At 37.2% G+C, this 24,616-nt stretch overlaps 1 protein-coding gene across 4 annotated transcripts in view; it reads left to right on the top strand.

Moving 5' to 3' along the window:
- The window catches only part of samd8 (sterile alpha motif domain containing 8), a 28,749-nt gene extending 4,910 nt beyond the window's left edge, over window positions 1-23,839 (top strand). For 3 of the 4 annotated variants that reach the window (XM_007898817.2, XM_007898842.2, XM_007898825.2), the window contains exons 2-6: window positions 4,699-5,270; window positions 10,859-10,954; window positions 12,048-12,165; window positions 12,835-12,985; window positions 19,510-23,839. In XM_007898817.2, the coding sequence (XP_007897008.1) occupies window positions 4,705-5,270; window positions 10,859-10,954; window positions 12,048-12,165; window positions 12,835-12,985; window positions 19,510-19,814 (1,236 nt within the window). In that variant the 5' untranslated portion in view covers window positions 4,699-4,704 and the 3' untranslated portion in view covers window positions 19,815-23,839. Of the gene's footprint in view, window positions 1-148; window positions 274-4,698; window positions 5,271-10,858; window positions 10,955-12,047; window positions 12,166-12,834; window positions 12,986-19,509 lie in introns of those variants that run through there. The other variant, XM_007898834.2, reaches the window with a different exon arrangement.
- The last annotated feature ends 777 nt before the right edge of the window (window positions 23,840-24,616 follow it).

Raw genomic sequence — 24,616 nt, 5'->3', positions numbered from 1 at the left:
CCACATCTCTGTCTCTTTAACAGAGATATATTGTTTATCAAACTTCTCCGTCCTAGTGACTCACTGGTAAAATTGGTAATGTGCACAGATAGAATGTCCCACCTCAATAGCAAGACTCATAATTGAGCCACACGTTTATTTGCCACTCGTTTTCAGTAAAACTAGACAGGAACTGGCTTGTCAACCCAGAAAATTTATAGTTCTGCACCTTATATGTACTTAGTTGATTAAAATTTCTACAGAAGAAGTTTCTGGATGAGGGAGTAGAGTGCTGTAAGTAGAATTTGTATTGTAAGGCACTGAGTTTTCAGTGGAGAATCTCATTACTAAATATTATTTGCTTTCAATGTGTTAAATCTTTGTTAATTAAAGTGGGATTAATTCAAGACTTTAAAATTAAGTGATTGAAATTTGTTTATTCTGTGATATTAAAAAAAATTATACAAAAAGTCATGTGTCGTATAACTTTAGTTGAGGTATCAAATCATGCCTCTAATGGCATTTTGAAGTTTTAAAATGATTAAGTATTGAGAGGAATAATGCAAAAACAAATTAAATAGACAAAAGTTTTCTATAACTACCTGTTCTGATGCTGCATTTCTGTTCTTTCACGTTCTTCCAATGTGAAAGGCACGGTATAAATGCAAATTTGTATTATGTTGTATTAGATGGAAAAATAAAGGCTCCTTAAGATATAGAGTAACAATCTTCATAATACTGTAGGTAATTTTGGTAGTTATTTTCAAGACTCAGAAATTTCAGAATTTTTAAATTAACTCATTATGTTGGACTCATCAATCTAATAGAGTTGTATTCTATTTTGTAATTCTCATTTGAATTGCATTGTTGCAAAACAGGTAGGGATTGAGCGTAAAAGAATGCACCGCATTTATGTAAAAGAATACAACAACAAAATTACATTTGTATAGTGTCTTTCACATCGGGAGAATGTCCCAGGACACTGGACAGTCAGTATTTCAGTGTGTCGTAAAATATGTCGTTTCATAAAGATTCATTTCCTCATCACAAAAGTAATTGCTTCAGAATCTGAGTTGTTAGCAAGTGCCTGGATTTTATGTTCTTTATTACTCTAGCACTTTATCAGCAATTTATGAAAAGTGGATTCTATGGATATTAGACAGATATAATTTGAATAAAATCAAAAATGTCACGATTGGTTGTCGTAAAATATATTCTTTCCATTATTTTAACCAAATGCTGTTCCTAATTTTAATATACTTTGATTAGAACTCGCCTAGTTTACGCAGTATCTTTTATGCGACTAAAAGCGTTTATATAATAGTTTACTGAGGGAGTTGCTAAACAGCAGCTATAATGAGAACGGATTTGCCAGTTGTTTCCAACAGTAACAGTTAACAGAACTTTTTAAATACGTCTTACAGATTTACTTATAGGTTTGTTGTATTCACTGTCAATTAGCTAAATTCTGTAATATTGCCAGCTGATGTAATAATATTGCCTTAACCACATTTTTGTGAATCAATTCTTTGTATCAACACAGATAATTAAACGCACTTGACAACGCGTGAAGATTTGGGTTGTTTTCCAATAAGGGGAAGATTTTTTCTGTCTTACCCTGGGTAAAAGTAACTAAGATTAGATGTTGTAGGCACATAGGTAAAATACAGTGCATAACCTCTCCTCCAGGCACACTAAAAAGCTACTGAAAGGGTTGAGCAATTGCACAGAGCTTTGAGTACAGTACAGTCAACAGAGTAATTCTTTAATTTTGGTAATTAGTTTGCAAGAATTTGGTGCGTCACTAAACTATGCCGATTAGAAAAGGATCATTAGGCAAATGTTCCATCATGCTGTACTTCCTGTGGTGTTTGCTTCATTCATACTGAGTGTATATGGGATTGGATACTCGTATCTGTTTTTGGAACATACTCCTGTGTTCTATTCAAAAAATTTGTTGTGTTTCTGCTGGCATCTTAGAACGTGAAGCATCAAGCATATCACAAGATCAGGTTGTTCTGTTTCATTATCACTCTTAACGTCCCAATTCTCTGAAAAGAGTAGCTGCAGCTGACCTTTTTGTTAGAGATAGCAGAAACTCTTCTCTTGCCAAGATCACTAGAATCTTGCTCAGCACGGAGCAAAATGGCTCAATGTTTCTCGTTTCCCTTTTCTGGCATTCTTATTTTCTGATGAATCACCCTTGAGTTTGGTGAATCTTATCAGTAACTTGAGTGTCTCAACCAGTAAATAAAGTCAATTATCAATGTTTGGACCTTGCAAACATTAATAATTGACATTATTTTTATAACTTTTCTGTCAAACATGAGATTTCCATTATATTTCCTCCTCCCCTTCAAAGTAGCACAATTGGCCTGCTCCACATCCCCCGACCCACCCACCCCACCATTGGGGGGAGAGCCTTCAGCCACTCTGCCCCCAATCTCTGGAATTCCGTCCCCCGATCACTCCGCCTCGCCCCCTCCTTAGCCTCCTTCAAGTCCCGCCTCAAAAGCCTCCTCTTTGACCATGCCATCGGCCACCCCCTCTTCCCCTCCCCTCCCTTCTCCCTCCCTGACCCCAGCTCTGGTCTGAAATGCTGTACACTGTCCAGCGCTTTGGACATCCTCCCGACGTGAAAGGCACTATGCAAATGTAATCTTGTTGTTGTTGTTGTTGCTATCTGGCTTCCCAGTTCTGGGTGAGCTTTTTCTTGGCTCAGATGTAGCAATTGAAGAATTAATATTACTGTGATGTAAAATGTAGGTCTTGCATTGGAAAATTTGGAAGACTTGATGAGGGTTCCTTTCAATATCTCCAAGCTTTGCGAAGTTTATTCATTCACTGACTGTGGGATTATTTTTCTGAAGCACATGATCTTTTAAAGATTCTTTAACTATTGAAAATTACCTGAAAATTGACTCTGGTCACGTATTACGCACCAGCCTGGCCCAGTGGTAACACTCTCACCTCTTAGTCAGAAGGTTATGGATTCAAACCCCATGTTGAGACTTGTAGTGCTCCAAATCCAAACTCAGGGCAATGATGAGGGTGTGCACATTATCAGAGGTGCCGTCTTTCAGTTGATATTGTTAAACCGCGGTCCTGTCTGCCATTTGCATGGATGTTAAAGATCCCATGATACAGTTCGAAAAGAGAAGGTATTGGTCAATAATCCTCCAAATAAAAAAAAGGGTCATTCATTTATTACATGGCTGTTTGTGGGATATTGTTGTGTGCTAATCTGGCTGCTCTGTTTCGGCCACAAAACACACAGTCAGTCCGCTTTACAGTACAACCTATGAAGCATCAAATGCAAGGATTACCTTTGTTATTGTAATATCACAACAGGTCAGACATTTTGAAAACAGTATTTGGAATGTTGTCCTTTTTATGTCTCAGAGAGATGGACTTTTTAAAGAATGTACTGCGTAGAACGTTTTGTCTGTAAATGGGAGTCAGAGAGAAAGGAAAGGGTTTGTAGCCATGGTCAGATATTCCTTGCTTGCTATGAGCTAACAAGGGATGGAGACATTCTGTCTCTGACTCATGGTTTATTACTTAATTATGGTTTATGACTGAACGTCAACAAGACCGAGGCTCTCCTGCTTGGCTCCAGACAGTGCCTCTTCACCTCAGGCGCTGACAGCATCACCATCCGTGGTTGCACACTCCACCTCGCTAAGCCGGTCCGGAACCTTGGGGTCTTGTTTGACCCTCAACTATCCTTTCTACCCCACTATTGACAGGCAGGCCTTCCACCACTCTGCCCCACCCTCTGGATCTCCATCCTCGCCCCCTCCCTTGCCACCTTCAAGACCCATCTCAAGACCCTCCTCTTCGACAGTGCTTTCGATCTCGCTGCTCCCCCCCCCCGTCCTCCACCCTCCCCGACCCCGAACCCCCAGCTCGGGTCCGTAACTCTGGCTGTCCAGCACCTTGGGACGTCCTCCCAACGTGAGAGGTGCTTTACAAATGTAATTTTGTTGCTGTTGTGGTTGTTGTAATTACTTTGGATACTTGTGTGTAAGAGAGTTATCCCGTTTGGGTGGATGTTAAAGTTCACAATGCTTGTTTTTAGCACGAAGGTTAAGAGGGCCAAAGGTTAGTGTTGGAGCACCCTGATATTTGCATAAAACTGTAATTGTTGGGACTTTTTTTCAAAACTTGAACATGTTTTAATACATTTTCAAAATGTATTACATTTGTTGCACATGAAAATGTTCTTCCTGCATTAACGAGCTTTATATCTACAACACTTCCGTTTGTAATTTCTAAAAATAAAATTGTTTAATAGTATATTTTCATTAAACTACATTAACTTTTGGTTATAGACTTAATTCAGTAGGTAGTAAAGGGCAACTATCTTAAAAGGAACATATGCTATTAGTCTTTCTGTTACAAGCAATGTTTTAGATCAGGACTGCCTAATACAAAACAGTCTTCATGACGTGAAAGGGGCTATACAAATTTAATTTGTTGCTGTTGTTGCCGAATGAAGTGGGATTTTGTTGTACAAACTTTTTTTGTAATACAAAACAGTCTTCATGACGTGAAAGGGGCTATACAAATTAAATTTGTTGCTGTTGTTGCCAACTGAAGTGGGATTTTGTTGTACGAACTTTTTTTGTCTGAGAAGTGGCTACAGCAGAGTCTCTTTGTTGTAGCAGTGGAATATTGTATAACCCAGTTAATTGGCCATTGTGTTTTATTTTTCAGTTGATCATGCCTGGAAACAATTTGAATATCAAGCGCTGGACCAGCAAAAATACAGCCAAGTGGTTAAAGGAGGAAGGCTTCAGCGAGTATGTAGATCTTCTATGTAATAAACACAGGTTGGACGGTATTGCCCTATTAACTTTGACTGAATATGATTTGCGCTCACCACCTTTAGAACTGAAAGTGTTGGGCGACATTAAAAGGCTTATGGTATCTATCCGGAAACTACAAAAACAGAACAAAGACCTGTTGGAAGAGATGGGCTATAATAATGATGAGTGGCTTGATGCTACCGTCAGACACTCAAATTCTATACAGAACACAGACTGGCTGTGTAATGGCGTGGAACATTTGATGGGTGCCTCTGCCGGAGGCTCGATTGATGAACAGCACCAGAACGCAAATGGCAAATGCAAGCATCGAAGACTTGACCCAGAGTTCTGGAAGACTGCTCTGGGCTCCATTTATGTTTTCATAGTATTTGGCTTCACATCATTTGTCATGGTGCTAGTTCATGAACGAGTCCCTGATGTCCAGACCTATCCACCTCTGCCAGACATATTCCTGGATAGGTATGTATTGTCTCCATTTTATTTCATGCTTTTAATAAGTAACTTTACTTCCAATAATGAGGCAGATGTGTGTGTCTTTTAATTAGTAATCAACTAATCCATCAAACCAGCAGAAATTATTTCTGTAACCAAATGATTCAGACACACAATGAACTGCTGAGTTTGGCTTCACATCAAGAGCGATTTCAGTGCTATGTTATGTTGGACTTTGCCTCAGTGCAAGGCATTTTACTTTATTCTAATTGTAAGCCATAAAATAGCAACTTCTCCGTGAAGTATTAAATTGTTATGGGGGAGAAAGGATGACACCATTATACAAGGCTTTTTACTTAATTAAGTTTAGAAAAGACTCGCTCACTCGGTAGGACTTGCCAGGCCAGACACCAGCTGTGACTAAGAGGTAATGTGAGCAGCTTGCTCCATAGCTTCCATCTCTGCTGCTCTAAACCATCTATTGAGAGGTGTGGGAGTCTCCTTGTAACCAGATTACATACAACACACCGAGCAATGGGAATCCTGCTCCGAAAGCAGACTAGATCTGGAAAGGAGTTTGTGCGAGTCAGGTGATATACTGGTAATTTGCAAAGTAAGGAATCCCATTAGAAATAATAATAATAATCCTTGCATTTGATATAGCGCTTTTCACGTCGGGAGGATGTCCCAAAGCGCTTCACAGAACACACTGTAAAGTGAATTGACTGTATATTTGTGGGCGAACGCGGCAGCCAATTGCGCACAGCAATGTCCCACAAACAGTCGTAGATTGAAAATGATCAATTTATTATTGTTTTTGGTTTTGGAGGGATTATTAGCCACTCATCAAGACATCAATTTCCTTCTTAGCCTTTTAGCGGAAATTATTGAATGGTATCAAATCTACTAGCTGTCAGAGCAAGATAATGGGTAATTTAATGCAGACTTGTCTCAGCTCATTCTTGGACTTTACTGATGGGTTGAATCAAACTTGTGTTAGAATAATGTACAATAGTGCAAAATAAAAATTTGTCTCACATTATGTAGACAGCCAACTTGTTCAGTAACATGGAAATTCCATGTTAATTCATGGTGTCTAGTGGCCTCCAAGTGCCGATGCAGAATGTAGCATGTTCTCCCTTTTTTTAATATCATTATAATAAGTGGGATTATATAACTGGGATGTAATTCTGCAGCAGGAAGGAGGCATACGTTTTGGGTTTTAATGCATTGCTTTTTCTTGGCTTGAGCAGAGCCAATTACCAATACAAGTACTAGTGTGGCAACACTCCAGATAGAAAAACCATATGAAAGGAGAACAGGACATTCAGTCCATTCAGCTCAGCCCTTCAGCAGCTATTCAAACACTGGAGTATTTGTTCATTCTATCCTGCACCTAAGCTATTCTCAAGCATATCTAGGTTCCTTTTTATGATTTCATGGAATGTCACTGCTTTTATGGGACCATTGCACAACTCTAACCATTGTAAGCAGTAATGTCAAAATCATTTTAGCCTCTTAACTATCTGTAGAATAATTTTTTTGACCTCCTATGCTGTCTTTACATTCGGTAGATCTGCTGTGCTTGATACTGTAAAGTGGGCGATGGCATTAAATGTTTTAAATGATAGGTGTATTGCAGCGGTAGAATATTGAAAGAGTTTGGCCTAGATTTCATTACAATTAATCAAATGAATACCTGATCTAGATTAGGTAATTGTGGTTTAATAAATGTGATCACATTCAATAGGTTGAAGTAGTTTCTCCTTGACCACCAGAATGACCCAAATGTGTATGTTGCTTTGATCCATGCATCTGCAGACAGGCTTCTAGAGAATTACACTCCATTTGTTTTTATTGGTCAGCTGGTTGTCTTGACACTTACGGAAACCCATCACCACGCTTAAGAGTATCCAAACCAAACTGAGAATTTCATGCTTCCCACTAAACATGGAAATCCCAGAGATAGATTGTTGCAATGGAATGCGCACTCTCTCACTGGAGCGATGCATCCTGTTTACCTAATTCCCGAAAGTATTAGGCACAGGTCAGCAGGAGCCAAGGCTTGGGGATCGCAGAGTGTGCATTGGGGTACTGCTGGATCTAACTAGCTAAAACCACATATCTTGCCATTGATAGAACTGTCTGGCAAGCTTTCACGCTGCTCGTCCAGGACGGATCACCCTACCCTTTAGGTCTTTGGCTTGCAGGGTTAACAGGAGCTGAGTGGGAGGATTCCCTTGTCCAGTGACTGGTCAGTCCTTCCAAGTTAAACATCAGCAATGCCCTGAAATTCTGTGAACCCACCTGGCTCAGGAATCAGACTACCAAGAACGCCACAGACGGCTGGCTCGATTCCGATATTCCATTGCCAAGTATGTCACCTACTGTATCTTCGTGAGGGAAACCGAGGAAAACTTGATTTTGTTTTACATTGCTCATATACGTGGGAGCTGGACCACCGTATTTACAGTGGTCACAACAAAGTCTCCAACCTTCTGACTGGATGGAGATGTACAATAGACAGTGATTTCCAAGAAGTTTGGGGAGATATATGTTAACAACAACGACAAATTACATTTGTATATCGCCTTTCACTTTAGAAGTCCAACGTGCTGGACAGTCAGGGTTCCGCATTCGAGGTGGTGGTTGGGATCAGCAAGGGTGGAGGGCAGGGAGGGTAAGGACAATGCTTATGTTAACATTCTTTACTGTGAAACAGTTGTATGAATAATTTCAACATTGAAATGGATTATATGTGTCTTCCATATCTTCTGGCTGGGATTGTGTGCATTCTGAGAAGTTCCCTTTTTTAAAATAGAACTGTTTCAAGCAACATTTTTTTAAAAAAAACTGGTAATCAGCATCAGGAATTATCTATTGCTGAATATTGCAAAAATCCAAACACATTTTCCACGAATAGCCAAAGGAATGAAATGAATTATCAATAGAAATTTATACTGCACGTACTCTTTTGTTGGATTACAAACAGATTTATGAGCCTTGTTTTACATTCAGATTCCTGTTGCAATATGCTACATATTCTGCTTTTATTCTAAATATTGAGTTCCATGGATTGGTGGCTGTATCAGCAGTCTGATCCTCACATATTACACTGTAGCTGACAGTTCGGCTGATTCCAGCAGAATAAGTAGGAAAGACAAAATGAAATGTCAGAAATGGTTCCACGGCAAACTGTATAAAAAGGATTTGAGGGTACGAGTACACACTTAGTTTATGAGTTGATTGTGGAGGGTATGGAGGAACGGTTGGAATTTATATTAGAGTAATTAGTTCCAATAAGTAAGCAAACATCAGCATTTCCTTGATGTGCCAAATGGTCACCTTCCATCCCGGGATGTCTATGATTGGTTACTTGGACAGGTCTGTGGAACTTATCTAGAACATCAGCAGAAGACATCGAAGTTGGTGAGAGAAAAAGAGAATTGTTGACAGTATGAATAGCGCACACTATTCTGGTTGAAAATTTCTTTCAGAGGGAAAATGTAATATTGATTGGTTTTGATGCTTCTATGGAATTATATTGAAATGTGCGGAGGAGGAGGATTAGTGGTACAGCTCACTACAGAGTGGCAGCTGACTGTACAGGAACAACTTCTGTCCTGTTGAGAGGAAGTTCCTCTTAACACCGTTTTACTGACTGCACACATCTGTCGCTCTCTGATCATTACATAACCAAACACTGGGCTGCTTTTGACATTACTCTTCACAATTTTCAGGCCCAAGTGGTATTTACAATGGATGTCCTTTGGTTTTTAAAGACAGTAAGTTGCAAATAGCATTCAGCCAAGAAACTGTTTTAGCCCTTTTAATTATTAAGATAAGTAGGTGAGGTCAGTGGATGAGATATTTCTGCAATAATTTATTAACTTTGCCAATAAAGAACTAAATGCAGTATTTTCTATTTAAAGTTATTTCTTCATATTTGTGGTCAGCTTCCAGTTGTAAATTCTCTCTAACAGCTTTGTTTCCATTTTGAATAACTTATTTTAAAAATGTTCTGCATCATACCATTATTATAATAAGTGTCATCCTTGCTTTTGACATAGTGACTATAACATCAATACATCTCAAAGCACTTCACTGTTTTCAGTGGCTCTATTCATAGGTGAATCTGCACACAGCATTATCACACAAACAGTCATGAAGTGAATGACCAAATCTTTTTTTTGAATACTTCTGTGGGATCTTTAACAGACTAATATGACATTGGTTTATGGTCTCATCCAAAAGGACAACACCTCTAACAATGCAGCGATTCCCCCAGCAGCACACTGGAGTGTTAACCTAGACCATGAGCTAAATACTAATGTGTTTGAACCCACTGAGACTTAAATGACTGAGAAATGATAGTGCTGCCATCTGAGTTAGAATAACACATTTTTACGGAGCTGATGCGTTCAGTTGACTTCTTGAGTTCTTTTATTTTTAGCTTTCATGAGCAAGAACTGTATTTTCCCTTTTATAAACAATGATTCAGTTCTGCTTAATCTTTCCTCTAACATCTGACCCACACGTGGTGTGTGAGATAATCACTTGGCTCTTAATGTCCTGGCCTTTTTGTGGGGAAAACATGCTGTGCTGCATTGTGTGGGTTACAATGTTTAATATGACATTTCATTTTAAAGAGACATTTAATCCTCTGGCACTTTTTAAATTGGTTGCTAAATTCTCAGTACAGAAGAGGTAATATTGTTTCTTGAGTTTCAATAGTTTCTTGAGCAGTGCTGTGGTATAGCTGATTTATTTCACAATTTTGTTGAATCTTGATTTCAATGATTCAAGTCTACTACACCAATAGTATGATCTAATCTGAGCCATGCCCCAATGGAGTTGCTAGAAAAGCATCTAGATTGGACTTCTGATTGACCTACTGTTTACTTAGGATACTTTTTAAAATATTTAAACACAATTTTATTTATATTTAGATGATTCTTCCAATCCTTCATTTGTTAATTTTAGGTTGGATCAGCCTTTGACATGGGTAATATTTCAAAGAAGTTTATATTGTCCCCTAATCAGAATTCAAATTAATTGACTGCTCTTCTCATTGTTTATGGGACCCGGCTGGTGCAAATTAGCTGTCGCATATGTTTATATGTTTATATTCACTTAAATATCTGGTCAAATATATTTTGTAATGTGCTTTGGGACATTTATTTTAATATGAAAGGTGCAATATGTGGCCGTTGTTCATTCTGCTGCATACTGGTGTTCAATGGATGATTTTTGAGTATGGCTCTCTAGAAAAAAAGGAGTCCTTGAAGCTCATCTAGTGAATAAAACCGGGTGGTTCAGCAAGCATATAGGTGCAGATTGTAGTTTATCCAAAATGTCAGTAATGATTAATAATGGGGAAAACTTCCGTGGCACAAACTCATTTCACTATTCAGAATTTCAAGATCCTCACATTCTACTATATACTCTACAGTACTGAACCATACCTACACAGTCCACAAGAATATAAGTTTGCATAATAGTAGGCGATGGATAGTTTTAAAAAAAGCCAAATTGAAAGTATTTTTCATGTTGTAATGTTTGCTGATTTTAAAACATTTCTGGATATGTAACCTTGTACAATGGTCTTTTGATAGTGTCCCAAGGATACCATGGGCTTTTGCAATGGCTGAGGTTTGTGGTGTTGTGCTCTGCATTATTTGGATGCTGGTGTTGCTGCTTCATAAGCACAGGTAAGTTTTTTCTTGGTCAGTTTTTTGAAGCTGTATTATTAATAACGTTTACGTATTGCACGTGTAACTAGTGGGCACTGGAGCTGTGATATTATTTGTGAACCGAGAAAGTTTCTCCCACAAAACACGCAGTCAGATCCACCTTACAGTATATCCTGTGAAGCGCTTTGAGATGTCTAGACGATGTATCAAATGCAAGGATTATTATTAATAAAGTTTAACTGGGGGGTAGGGAATTGGCGCTTCCATGACAAGACTTTTATGTGTTAAATTGAAGCAAATAAGCAGAGTAAGCCTTGAGCACACATTGCTGCCGTGAGTTGCAGTTACTGAAAATGTGGCAATATTCTCCCGAAATAATCCACTGGGGAAAAATTATCCATCGTAAAAGGGAACACCGGGAAGCCTGGAAATGTGAAGGCATTTTGTGATTTTTTAAAATTAATCCATAATGAGCAATGATGTGCCTCTCCAGGGAAGGAAAGAGAGTGAGAAAGCTCTCCATGTAGATGGGGAAAGAGAAGAGAGCTACCGAGAATGTAAGATATGCAAGAGAGAAATCTTCATGCTGCCTCTTGGCAACCTCATCTGCAAGCACAGGATTAGCTTCCATGGGTACAATGCCAATACCCATCTCAGTCTCTTCACCAGTTGTAGGACTGTTTGATTGCCTGTCTGACATCAAGTTCTGGATGATGCAGTTTTGCTTCTCAGTCAAAAGGTTGTGGGTTTGATCTCCATGTCGGGACTTTGAACTCACAGTCTTGGCTGACCCTCAAATTAAGTGCTCAGGGTGCACTGCATTGTTGGAAATGCCATCCTTCAGATGTGACAATAAACCGACGTCCCATCTGCCTGTTCAAGTGGATGTTAAAGACCCATGGCATTATTCGAAAAGAGAAGAGTTTTTTCCTGGTGTCCTGACCAACACACACCAAATAAAAATTGTTTCATCTCTGCATACCAAGTGAATGCAAAAAAAGGGGTATTTGAATGTTCAACATTTTCATGTTTTTCATAAAGTAAGTTAAATTGTAGACTGAAGTGCACTGCTTACTAACTGTTTTTGGCTGTTTATTCCAATGAACTGTAGGTCTATCATATTCCGTCGCATGTGTAGCCTGATGGGAACAGTGTTCCTCTTGCGTTGTGTTTCTATGTTTGTCACCTCACTCTCTGTGCCTGGCCAACATCTGCAGTGTTCTGGAAAAGTAAGTTTCATTTAAACTACGCCAAGCTCAAAGTTGAGATAAGCAATTTCTCGTAAATCATTGTTGAAGTAGAGCTCCTTGATTTTGAAAATATTATGTATTTTAAGATTGTGTAACTTCTGTATTATGTTACCAATAAACGTAACATTTTAAACCTTTTGCATGATTGAAATTTCGAGTCCTGTAAGGAAATGTCTTGCTGTACTTTTTTACTCAAGCAGCAATGGTAGGGATTTATGAATACATTGTGGAGGCCTGAAATTTCTCATGATATTAACTTTAAGACCATTATCCTTAAATTATTATTATCCTAAAATTTAAGATTGTGCAGAAGTTTTAAATTCAGCCTCATAAAAAATAATTTCCCCAAATCTGCTGTTCCTTTTGAAAGGCTAAATCGATAATTAATTTTGGAGCTCTGGTTGATGGGAGAACTCACTAGATAGTACACAATGCTGCTTAAGCAGATATTGTTCTAAATGTAAAATTCCAAGTAACACACTTAACTCTTTGTTGTTGTATGGGCAACAGCAGAACTGCCACATACAGGTCATATTAACAAAACACAAGGATTATTATATGAAAACCATTGTCAGCCCTTAAAAGGAATGTAAAGTTTTGCTAAATGATTGAAAGATGTTTCTGTATTTTTTTCTTTTTCTCTCTTAGCTGTATGGGGACATGTGGGCCAAGCTTCATAGAGCATTTGCAATTTGGAGTGGTTTTGGAATGACACTGACTGGAGTGCATACATGTGGAGATTACATGTTCAGTGGTCACACAGTTGTGATTACTTTGCTTAATTTCTTTGTCACAGAATGTAAGTATTACATGCATCACATTTACCTTCAATAATTTTCTATATTGCAGTATCTTATAAATCATATTGTTCTACTCTACCAGTAATCTTATGTGCAGTTAAGAGGAGTTTTGGACTCCACCTAGCTATTGTGGTAAAATAAATGTTACAGGATTTTGGGAATGTGAAACCTAGCCTGAGATTAAGACATTTGAGGTGTACAGGTCATTAATGCCAGGAGGTTATGTCCTGTGGGAATTCTGCTAGCTCAGCTCATCTGTTGCCCACAGCCAGTTGTTCTCAATGTTATTTTTCTGATACCAACACTCCTTTTAAGCTCCATTGAATTGCATTGATTGAACACAGAATATGGGACAGTGAAAATTCGGATGATTGTGCTGTGTGCAATTGGCTGCCATTGAACTGCTGTGCGCAATTGGCTGCTGAGTTTCACCCACAAAATGCACAGTCACAGCACTTTACAGTATATTCTGTGAAGTGCTTTGAGACTTTACAATGACGTGATAAGGCACAATATCAAATGCAAGGATTATTATGAATATTATTTGCTCTTGACCTGATTGCTGTGGGCTGAAGTCACAGACTATCTGTGAAATGCAGCAATTTGCCACGGGTCAAAATATTTTAGCAAATAGTTAATACCCATTTGTAAGCATACTTTTTTGAAAAATACAGCATGAGCAATGGGAGTTTGTACCATAACAATGATTGCTCGGGTTTGTGTTTATTTTGTGTTGATAGTCTATAATAGTTTTTTTTAAATCAGAAGAGTCTCAATCTTTCTTGTAGATTTGTATGTTTTGTCAAAGATGGGTTTATTGAGTTAATTATGTGGGGGTCTTGGGTTGTTCAGTTTGTACAAAAGTAGCTTTTGCTCTTTATGTCCATTGTTCTGTGTTTCTAATTCTTTTTGTTTCTATTGTTTGAGTCCCTCTACTTATAATTCTTTGTGTTTGAATGTGGACTGTTTTGTTGGCCTAAACACATGTGCTCTTTGTTCTGCTCAACGGTTCCTCTGCATTTATGATTTTGTTCCCTCCTCTTTCCCGCCCTGTGTCTTTTCCATTTCTGCTCACTGCTCACTTTCTATAAATCCCTGCAATTGGTTTGATTTTATTTATGTAATAGTTTCTCTCCTTTTGGTACTATCACTTCCACCCTCGTTCAACATATTTTATTTGCTAACTCATATTCTTTCCTGAAGAAAAATACACTGACATACACATCTGGGTTCAATTATCCAACTTTTCTTGGAAGACTACTTTAGGAGCTTAGCACTGCGAACACCTGGCTTGAAATCTAGTTTTCATTTAGGGTAGTTTCTTATCTAAATGAGAAGGTGGGAAATCCCATATTAGTTTGCCTTTTATCCTATGGGATAAGTAGCATGATTAATGGGAATGCAACAAATAAATATAGCTGAAGGCATTGTAAATGCTCAAAGTATTGTCTATGGATTATTACTCGTGGCTGAATCAAATCAATGATATACCATTTACCATCTGGTATCCTATGTGACTAAGCAGGTTGATAACAGTTTTGTTTCTGCATTAGAGAGGTTCTGGGAAGATTTCAGAAGCCAGGTATTCCCCTGTCACATGGTTTATTGGAGGTTTGCTCACACATCTTCGACAGTGACCCTGGTGTGAGACCAGCTTTTTCGTCTTCTTGCAAGGGAGTGCTGAGTGGAATTAGGATTAAATTAATGTCATTGTTTAGAACATTGTCATTGTTCGGAAGCTGATTTGATAACAGGTTTTAAGAGAGAAGTAGATAATTATTTGGGAAGGACAAGTTTGCAGGGCTATAAAGAGAGCGCGGGGGAAGAGGATTGAACTGGATAGCTCTTTTCAAAGAGCTGGCACAGACGAGATGGGCCGAATGGCCTCCTTTTGTGCTGTATAATTCTATGAACAGTGTACGACCTTTTTCCAACTCCACAAAAAACTCAAGGGAAAATGCACACGTGTAATATGTAGCTGGAGAAACCTTCAATGATGTGTTGATGGTGTGAATGCAGGAAACAAAGTTCTGGGTAGCATTATTTAAAAAGAACTAAATGTTGATCTCTTCCAAGTGTAAACTTCACCCTTTCAGTATATAATAATCTAGTGCGGGAGATGACACGGGCTGCAGCGTTCTGGGTGATTTGCAGTTTATGGAGGGAGGAGTCGGGGAGGCCAACAAACAGGGAGTTTGCATAGTCGAGCCTGGACGTTAGGAATGCGTGTACGTGTGTTATTTAGTACTAGATTGTGAAGTAACTTAATATTGTTTTTTTTTGGTGGTTGAGTATCACCTTAAATCTGCAGTGTGCAGTGACATGTTTTCTCTTCCATGTTGATCTTTTTCACTGCAGTGATGGTGCCCATGCTAACTTGGGTAACAGAACTTTTTAAAAAATTGAGTGTGCTTCTGCATGAACTCTGAAACTCAAGCACCCTCTAGTGTCTTTGTAGAATTCTGCAGGCCCTAAGTTGCAGTCGCTTGTGATATAATGGTGGCCTCAGAGTGTAATATCCTCATTTTTCCAATATACAGAAATTCCTTGAAACACAAGTTTAAATCTAGCCAACAGTCTGTTTCCCCAGTGAGCAGGTTTGTTCAAGTCTAATGTTATTTGCTAAATGACTTGTCCATTCCAATACCTTGGTTCCTGATTTGTTCTCTGGAAATGTTTGACAGTTCCAGAATTGAAATTTGATGCTTGCAAGATTTTAAACTAATCATTGGTGTTTGAGGACAGACTCTGGGTGAATGATAATAATTGATAGTATTTCATTTAAAGAGAAAATGTGCCTCACCTTTAGTTTCCCTTAAATTCAATGGTTTCAAAGCATTATGATTATTTTAGGGAATATTTAATGGATGTTAATGGCATTGTTGGGCATAGTTAGTCAATCTGAAAGCATAATAATAATAAAAATACTTGCATTTGATATAGTGCCTTATCACGTCTTTTAGACGTCTCAAAGCGCTTCACTGAATATACTGTAAAGTGGATTGACTTTACATTTTGTAGACGAAACGCGGAACCAATTGTGCGTAAGGGAGATGGTGGGAGATGAAGGGCATCAACCTATGTTCCTTCAGCATCAGTTATGTGTATGCGAATTTCACAGACTTGAAATAAGCAGCAATATTCATTAATAATAATCCTTATATTTGGTATAATGCCTTTCACGTCAGGAGGTCGTCTCAAAGGGCTTCACAAGATATACTGTAAAATGTCCTGATTGTGTTTTGCAAGCGTTCTTGTTTCTAATATTCTTGTGGATAGCTGTAGATTATTTACAGCATTGTTGCAGAGCTTATTGTCCTCAGTGATATTTTGATTTCATACCCATGAGGATATCTGTGCCAGATAAATGCAACATTTTCAGCATTTCAGGTGTAACCTCCATCCCACACAGATCAAGAATAAGTGCGTCAGAATTAGTCATCCCAGCTGCCATGCTCTTCTGGAGAGGAAACCTTTTTTNCATTTTCAGTTTTACCAAATGTGAACCATTTTGCTGTGGCTTGCGGAGAGCTTCCAGTTTCACTGCTGTCATTGAATAACCTTAGCAGAACGCTGATTCCCTGACATTCTGCTGTGGAAACAAGCTGTTTGCACTGAATGTCCTCTCCTGCAGTAACGCCCCTCAGAATCATAATGAGCATTTAAATGTGACCTTGTTTTGTCCCCAGGGAAATATCTTTACATATTGGTACATGCTTTTTTAAAAAATGTTTCCCTTTGATCAATGTGTATTTGTGGAAATGATTTCCTGTTTCTCTCCTCTGACCATCATCAGCTGTAGCGGGCAAGCATGACCTTCATTTGTGTGCTTTGCCTCGCAATCAGTAGCTTCCTCTCAGATGATAATGACATTTTGTTAATTGATCAAACAGACAGTGAAGTCCTCAGAAGGTCAGCCTTTCTGTATATGCAAATTACCAATTGGCTGATGATGGTTCATCCTGTGTGGATCTAAGGATTGTTCCTTTGTTATTTCAAAGCTCCATCTCAACCCTCTTTGTCTATCATTTTCAAGACTATCTTCCACTACTTTTCCTGTAATACTTTTATATTCTGCCTAAATTCTCATTTCATAAGTCTAGTTTAATTTAAAAAAAGAACATGTTTGTTATAAAATGTTTGATGTGTCAGCCAGGCTCATTTATTTGGTAGTACTCTTGCCTCTTCGGATGAGACATTAAATTAAGTTGTTTACTCAGGTGGACGTTAAAGTCTCATGATACTATTCAGAAAGAGATGGATTTTTTCCTGGTGTCCTAGCCAACAAATCTCCAGATAAATCAGTCATTAACTTCCAAGGTTGTTTGCGAGCATATTGGCTGCTGCATTCATCTACAAATACAGTCACTGCACTTGACAGCAATTACCAGTGATGTGATTTGAGACGTTCTTGATGTTTTAGATACTGTATAATAATAATAATCCTTGCATTTGTTATAGCACCTTATCAGGTCTTTGAAATGTCTCAAAGCGCTTCACAGAATATACCCTAAAGTGAATGACTATTTTTTGTGTGAAATACGACCAATCTTTAAAATATTTTTTTTGAAGGGAATATTACCCCCAGAAAAGGAATCCGCCAATCGACTAACAATCGGGTTTCTACTTACCGCTAGGTAAACAGAGGCATGTGGAGTAAGGAAACTAGCCTAACATTTCGTCCTGCCTGGAAATCAAACCCATAGCCTCTCGCTTGCCAGGCGAGTCCTCTAACCACTAACCTACAGGACTATTTTAGATGCAAGGATATTTATGATTAAAGGTGTTTTGTATCTGCAGTAAATATCAGAAGGATATTTAGTAGGGTATGAAATGAAGGCTAGATTTTTTTTAATAGAATATTTCTCTTTTTCATCTGAGAATTTGTTGCAATTCTCCCAGTATTCCTTATTTTATAAAATGTTGACTATTGCAAGATTATTGCAGAGCACTTCTGAGCACAAGTGAACACCAATGCATGTTGTCCATGTGATTCAAACTCGCTTGGAGCATGTTTACTATTCAGAGGATGTTGTAGTATATGCCAAAATAACCTCCTGAGTGTGAACCCTGCCTTTTTATTAAACAGGAAGTTAGTTTAGATGAAAGTAATTCATAGATTTTGTGCCTTTTTGTTTCAATAAAAAGTAAAAGACAGAAAATTCTGAGCAACTCAAGGTCTGTACAAACTGTTTCCCAAAACCTATTTGTTCTTTCATGCTTCTTTTCTAGTGTTTTTTTCATGCTGTTACTGTTTGTAGTAAAGTGATATTTTGTACCATGTACACCTTGTAAGTAGCTTTTTCAATTGTAGGCAACCTCTTAAATGAACTAGATGATTTACTGCAGTTGTTTTAATTAACTCCATTTTTACATTATAGACTTGTGCAGATTTAAGGTGAGAAGAGCATAGGAAAGAGAAAAGAGCATTCATCATCTTGTTCTTTCTTTCATGATTCTCTGTTCTGTGGAGGATCATTGCTATTCTGTGGACACTAGCTGTTCTGTGGATCCATCTCTCTCTATTTCCAGTGTTTATTTGCATGTGTACTTATTTGTGTGCTTTGCTTTAAATATTTATTAAACATGAAACTGCTAGTGTCTCCCAACCTGTCAACTATCTACGGGTGTACAGTTTCCAAGAACAAGGGTTCACATCTTCCAAAAAAAACATAAAATAGGATATGCAGGAATTTTTTTTTACGTAAAGGCCTTGTATCAAGTGAAACAAATGACTCTCAGATATGTAAATGGTGGAACAAAAAGGCTACAAAGGGCTTAATTTATCGATGGATTTATTAAAGAAATCTGTAGCAAAAAAAAATGGGTGAGCTCAATGGTCCAATAATCTAACTGCCTGAAAATATCTTTTATCCATTTATCACCTTAATTTTTTTTCTGGTGAACATTTTAATTCAAGTAAATTTTTCTTTTTGTTCTTGTGATCTTAAGCGCCCTGAGACATTACCCTGCGTGAGGGGTGCTGTATAAATGCAAGTTGTTATTTTTAAGGAATTGCATGACAGATTTCTATCTAGACTCATTCACATTCAGCCAAAGCTTAATCTTTTTGTTAGTTTTCAGGACATCTGTTCCAAATGGCTCTTTCCATTCTCCCCCAACTCAAATGACTTATTCTGACCCTTCTGACGTAGTGTTTAAGTGCAACCATCTCTGGATTCTAGTTCTCTGTTACATGAATTATAAATGTTTCTCGTTCCATATCTAATCTTCAAGTGCTATTATCTTGTTTGTTATAGTTTGTATTGGAATACATTTACTTTGGGGACGTAGTAGAGATTTTTCATATTTTCATGTGTTTTTAAGACAAAAGATTTTTGTTTTTAACTTTAAATTAAAACAAATAAAGTGATGAAGGAAATAAATACCAGTATTGATTCGTAAACTTGTGAATGAATAAGCAAAATAGTTTGAGCTGCTCCATTTCTAAATTCGTCCTGGAACTAGCAGCAATTTAAAATAAACTGAGCTCTTAACATTTTATTTTCTTCCTTCCTTCCAGATACACCAAGAAGCTGGAACTTCTTGCATACCTTGTCTTGGGTATTGAACTTATTTGGGATCTTCTTCATTCTTGCTGCACATGAACATTATTCAATTGATGTATTCATTGCATTTTACATCACCACCAGACTCTTTTTGTACTACCACACTCTGGCTAATACTCGTGCATATCTGCACAGCCGAAGAGCACGTATTTGGTTCCCAATGTTTTCATTCTTTGAGTGCAATGTCAATGGTGCTATTCCCAATGAATATGGTTGGCCATTTTCTACTCCACCATTATTAAAAAGATGGTTTGCTTAAAAAGTCACCAACACTAAAGTAACCAGCGATGTAGTTTTTGAGAGTATGATTATTTATGGGGGGGTGGGGGAATGAAGCGTAAGAAGCAGTTTCTGGTTTTCTATCCAGACATAACTCTATGGCTTAAGCCAGATACAAATGTGAAGTAGAAGAGAGAACCTGGTGTTTAACTGATGGTTTGACAAGTTCTCAGTTGATCCTAAGTGGAATTATGTTCTGCTTTCCCAAATGGGCCAACAGTCTTGATTTAGAGATTCTCTATCTTGATTGCCTACTCAAGATAGTGACTGTGCAGTGTGTTGACTGTGTTTGTCAACAGGTAAACATTCTGCCCAGTCAATTTGCAGAGGTGAGTTTTGATAGCAGAGACAAAGAAGGAATTGCAGTCTTGGAAAAGTATCGCTGCTGAATATGACACTTTGATATCCTGAAGAGGAATATTAACAGAGAAATTAAAATTAATGAAATGCTGCAATGTCCAAAAGGCTAATGTAAGAGAAGGTCTTTGAAAGAACTTTTGTATTGGCAGGTTTTTGAAGATTCCACAATGTGTTGAGGATGTTTACGGTATTAAAAAAAACTATTTTGTATTTTTTCCTAAGATTGTTTTATTTCAGGGAAACAATGTTTTGCTCATCTAAAGAAACACCGCATAGACTAGTGGGGATCAAAAATCAGGGAAAATCTAAGAAGGAGCACCTCCATTCACAACTTCAACTTTTGTATTTCCTTAAACACCACATTAGCATTTAACCAAAAACTCATGAATCATCCATTCCTGAAGCAATAAAAAAAATTGTCTCGTACTAGTCTGTTTTGGAATAAACGATCTAGTATTGGTCCTCACCATTTTTGTTTTAAAACCTCTATAACTGTTTGTGACATTTTTCGTAGCTTCATCTCTCAATACAAACCTCAAAACATTACATACAGTATTAGCTGTGTGATGCAACTCTGCTAGAAACCATGTCAGCAACTTGTAAACAAAGAAATGAGACCGTTTTTTTGGATATAAAAAATTGTTCTCAATTCAGAGTTGTAAAGTTATGGACTCAATCTGCGATCTGTCTATTTTGCTTAGAATTCCCAGTTCACATATTTCTGATATAGCATCTAAAGCGCAATTAGGCACAGCTTACAAGATCATTCAGCAGCCTTCCTCGGCTAAGTAGAGCATGGTACTGTTTGATAGTTTAGGTTGTAAATCCCATTCTTATCCAATATGTTAATCCTTTGACCTTTGGAGGTGTTATTGTGGCACTAACCTGCAAGTTGTATATCACAAGCACTTTGTTGACTTACAGGGTTTGCTCCTTTTTGCTTGGTTTTGATAATTGGCTCTGCATTATCCGTAAGACAGGTAGATTTTTGATTTAAAACAATAAGTGTTCTATTTAATGATATGCATTATTACATGGTATTTTACGTATGTTACTATCTGGCGATAAGACTGCATTGTTATTTGTGGGGAGACAATAACCTTTACATGTTTTCACTACCTGATAAAATTTGGAAGCATGGCATTTTTATCTCCATTAAGAAATGTATATACATTTATAAAGTATTTTACATCTTTGACGCTGAACCTGTTAAAGCCAGGTACAGTATTGATGTACTGTGAGGTTTACTGAGTAAAGGAATGATCTGGATTAAGAATTTCAAAATTGCACTTACACTTGCGCTTTCCATTAGTTTACATTTTAAAATGAGTCGTGGGTCAATTCAATGGTGTTTGACACTAAATCTGTGCCAACTGATTTATCTTAGTATTAATAGGCTACAATTGAATAATTTGTGCTGAAAACCATGACAAACGATGTACAACTGCCTGATTAATGTGTATATCTCACACAGTAGCTTTTTTGAGCCCCAGGTCATTCCGTTCATATTTGTCATCAGTTACCACAATAATCTAAAATGAAAGCCAAAATGCTATAATTGGATGAGCTTTATTTGCAACAGCCTTGTAGACTATATGCAAAGCTGGATCTGAATGGAGATTAAATACTGTGGAAATATTGGATTTGATTCCTGAATGTTTACATTACTGATGATTGTAGCTGAGCAATGACTTAAAGTTACAATTGATTTATTTTGCTTAACTTGCTTACCTTTTTATGCTTTTTGAACTTGTGGGTTGCAAATCTTTTTGGTAGCAAAGAGTACCTGAATATGAAGACCTTGGAGGGATGAAACAAGTTCTTGAGGATGTGAAAGAAATTTATCTGCATGCACTGTGGACTAAAACTATTTGAAGGTACCACATTTACAAGGCAAATTTATCATAACTGGTTTGTTAATAAATGGTTGTAGCAATTTCATATGAAGTCAGCCATTCAAGCTGCCAAATGTTTTGATAATGAATCATTTATTTTACTCTTGTGCAAGTGTCTCCTTTTGGTTGACGTAGTGTTCCCAATGGACAAATTATTGTCTTTTACTTGCCAGAAAATGTTTAGCTTTTAAGATTTTTTTTGTTCTGTGGATCTCTGTGTTTTGAAGATGTAACTTTCTAACCCTCTCATTCTCTGTTGTCCAGGTAGCAGACACTAATTGGTGCTAGAATTGGGCTGCTGCTTTAAAAAATTATGCAAATGTGTTTTGTCTCCTTTGCACCATTAAGTTGTTTTTTTTCTGATTTCCAACCCTATCATAGATTTAATTTCCTTGTCTGCGATAGAGTTCCTTGTAAATATTATTATTGTAAAACTTCACCAGCTGAAGTTACAATTGAATAAATATTCCATTTACAACAGTACATTTGGTTTAATCATAAAATAAAGCCAAAGCCAAAGGGCCAGGTTAGCACAACATGCAAGACCAATATGCTAAATGGATGTATTGTAAATGTTTAATACATTCTAAAATCATTTATTCATTAATAGATGTTAAACCACAAAATACATGAAGGCTTACATTTAACTGGAAACCTGTTGAGTCCTTTGTGTTTAGGAATTAAACAAGAAATTTGAGTTTTTTNAATGGTCCCACAATCCCAAATTTATAAAGAGCTATCCACAGGCCTAAACTGTCCATCAGTTGTCCATATTGTTCTGCTTTTGATTTATAGCAAACTAGAACCAGATATTTTGTGTAGGTAGACCTACCCTTTGCTATCTCCATGTTACATCCTAAAGTTATGTTTCAGTGTTTTGTGAAGGGAGAGGACTCCACACAATGCATTGTTGTCCTATTATGTTGTCATGAGAGTAGAACTTTATGATGTATTCTGGAGGGGACAAGAGGGAGTTTCTGTGTTAAATGCTTCCAATCCATTGTGGATCAACATTGCTAAAGCATGAAAATAAGGTGATTTGAAGGCTTGTGATACAATTGCAAATTATAATATTTAAAATTATAGGACAATGCAGTGGAAGGCATTTTCCACATTCAGAATAGCAAAACTGGAAAATTACTGTCCTGTATTCTAACGTTGTTTTCAAGGCTCTAACACTGGAATAACATGCTTTGTATATCCCATTGAATGTATTGCAGCCTGTTAAATCTTGCCTATTTGTTCTTACTTTATACAATTGCAAGGATTCAGTATCAAAAATTCCAAAGTTTGGTCTTATAAAGTCTCTTTGCTCCATGTATGACAGCACAATGCAAAAAAAAAGGCTTTCAAAAAAAGGTCACAACCCAAAAGCAGATGTTTACTTTTTTAACATACATTTTTGCAATCATCTGAATGGAACACTGACATTAAAAAGTGTTCCATTATGTTGCTTTTTATTTTTCAATACTGTTCAACTAATGAAATAAGCTTGGAACAGATGCATTTGATGTTTATATTTATTCAGATCTTTCAGTTTTGTAACATTGCCTGTAGATGATCCCGTTGAAATTAATGAATAATGAAAACTATTAAAACAGCAGTTTTTTTGCAGAGCACTATCGGTAAGCTACATGTAATTCCGCCTTCATAGTGATGGTGTTTGTTGCATTTACTGAAGTTTATTAAGCATTCTAAAATAGTTTTGTGTAAAGCAACTTGAAAATAAAGTTCTACATTTAACTAAAAAGTTGTCAAAGTGCTTTCTTTGTCTCAATTGAGGAATTGAGACACTTCCAGGTCTATCAGATGTGTCCATAATGTATCCCATTGGGAATGGCACATAATTTATTGGGAATTTATCGTGTTCAACTTGTCAAATCTCAGGATCTGGAGAATGAATGGAAATGCTGACCTTAAGTCGAGGTAAATGGATGGTATACTATTTCTCTGCCATTTGTTGCACTTTATCCCAATAAGAAGCACGCCATAAAGGTTAATTAGCACTCCTTTATTATTACAATATTTGTTTGCCTACAAATACAGTCAATACTCTTAATAATAAATTAATTGGATACATCTCCTTTTAATTCAGAAGATCACCTCAGCACTTTATAATATTAACTTTCAACATATAGCCTATTTGTTGTTGAGTAGCATTTTAAGGGCAACATTTGGCTTTGTGATACTTTTCAAGGTGATCTTCAAATTTCCTCTATTCAATCTTTGTGTTAGGTAAATGTGTGTTTTATCTGTAACCATTCTATGTCTGCACAATCTATTGCACAATCTAGTCTTAAAGTGACCTTGGAATCTGGATTAGTGCTTGTACTAAAAATGTCCTTTTTGGTGAGAGAATTAAGGCTGATCAGTGGAGTTGTAGATTATTACAGTACCTAAATCAATGATATCTCAACTAAATGAATATGCGAACTCTGACAACCCTGAGATCTTTGGAAATTCCTGCCTCAGTAATTCCGCCTTGCCTCTCTTGAAATTGCACCCGAATTCCTTTCTCCCCGTGTTG

This window comes from Callorhinchus milii, unplaced genomic scaffold (genome assembly GCF_018977255.1).
Source record: "Callorhinchus milii isolate IMCB2004 unplaced genomic scaffold, IMCB_Cmil_1.0 Scaffold7, whole genome shotgun sequence".
NCBI lineage: Eukaryota > Metazoa > Chordata > Chondrichthyes > Chimaeriformes > Callorhinchidae > Callorhinchus > Callorhinchus milii.
Note: the sequence above shows the minus strand (reverse complement) of the source record. Positions and strands in the feature narration are given on the sequence as shown.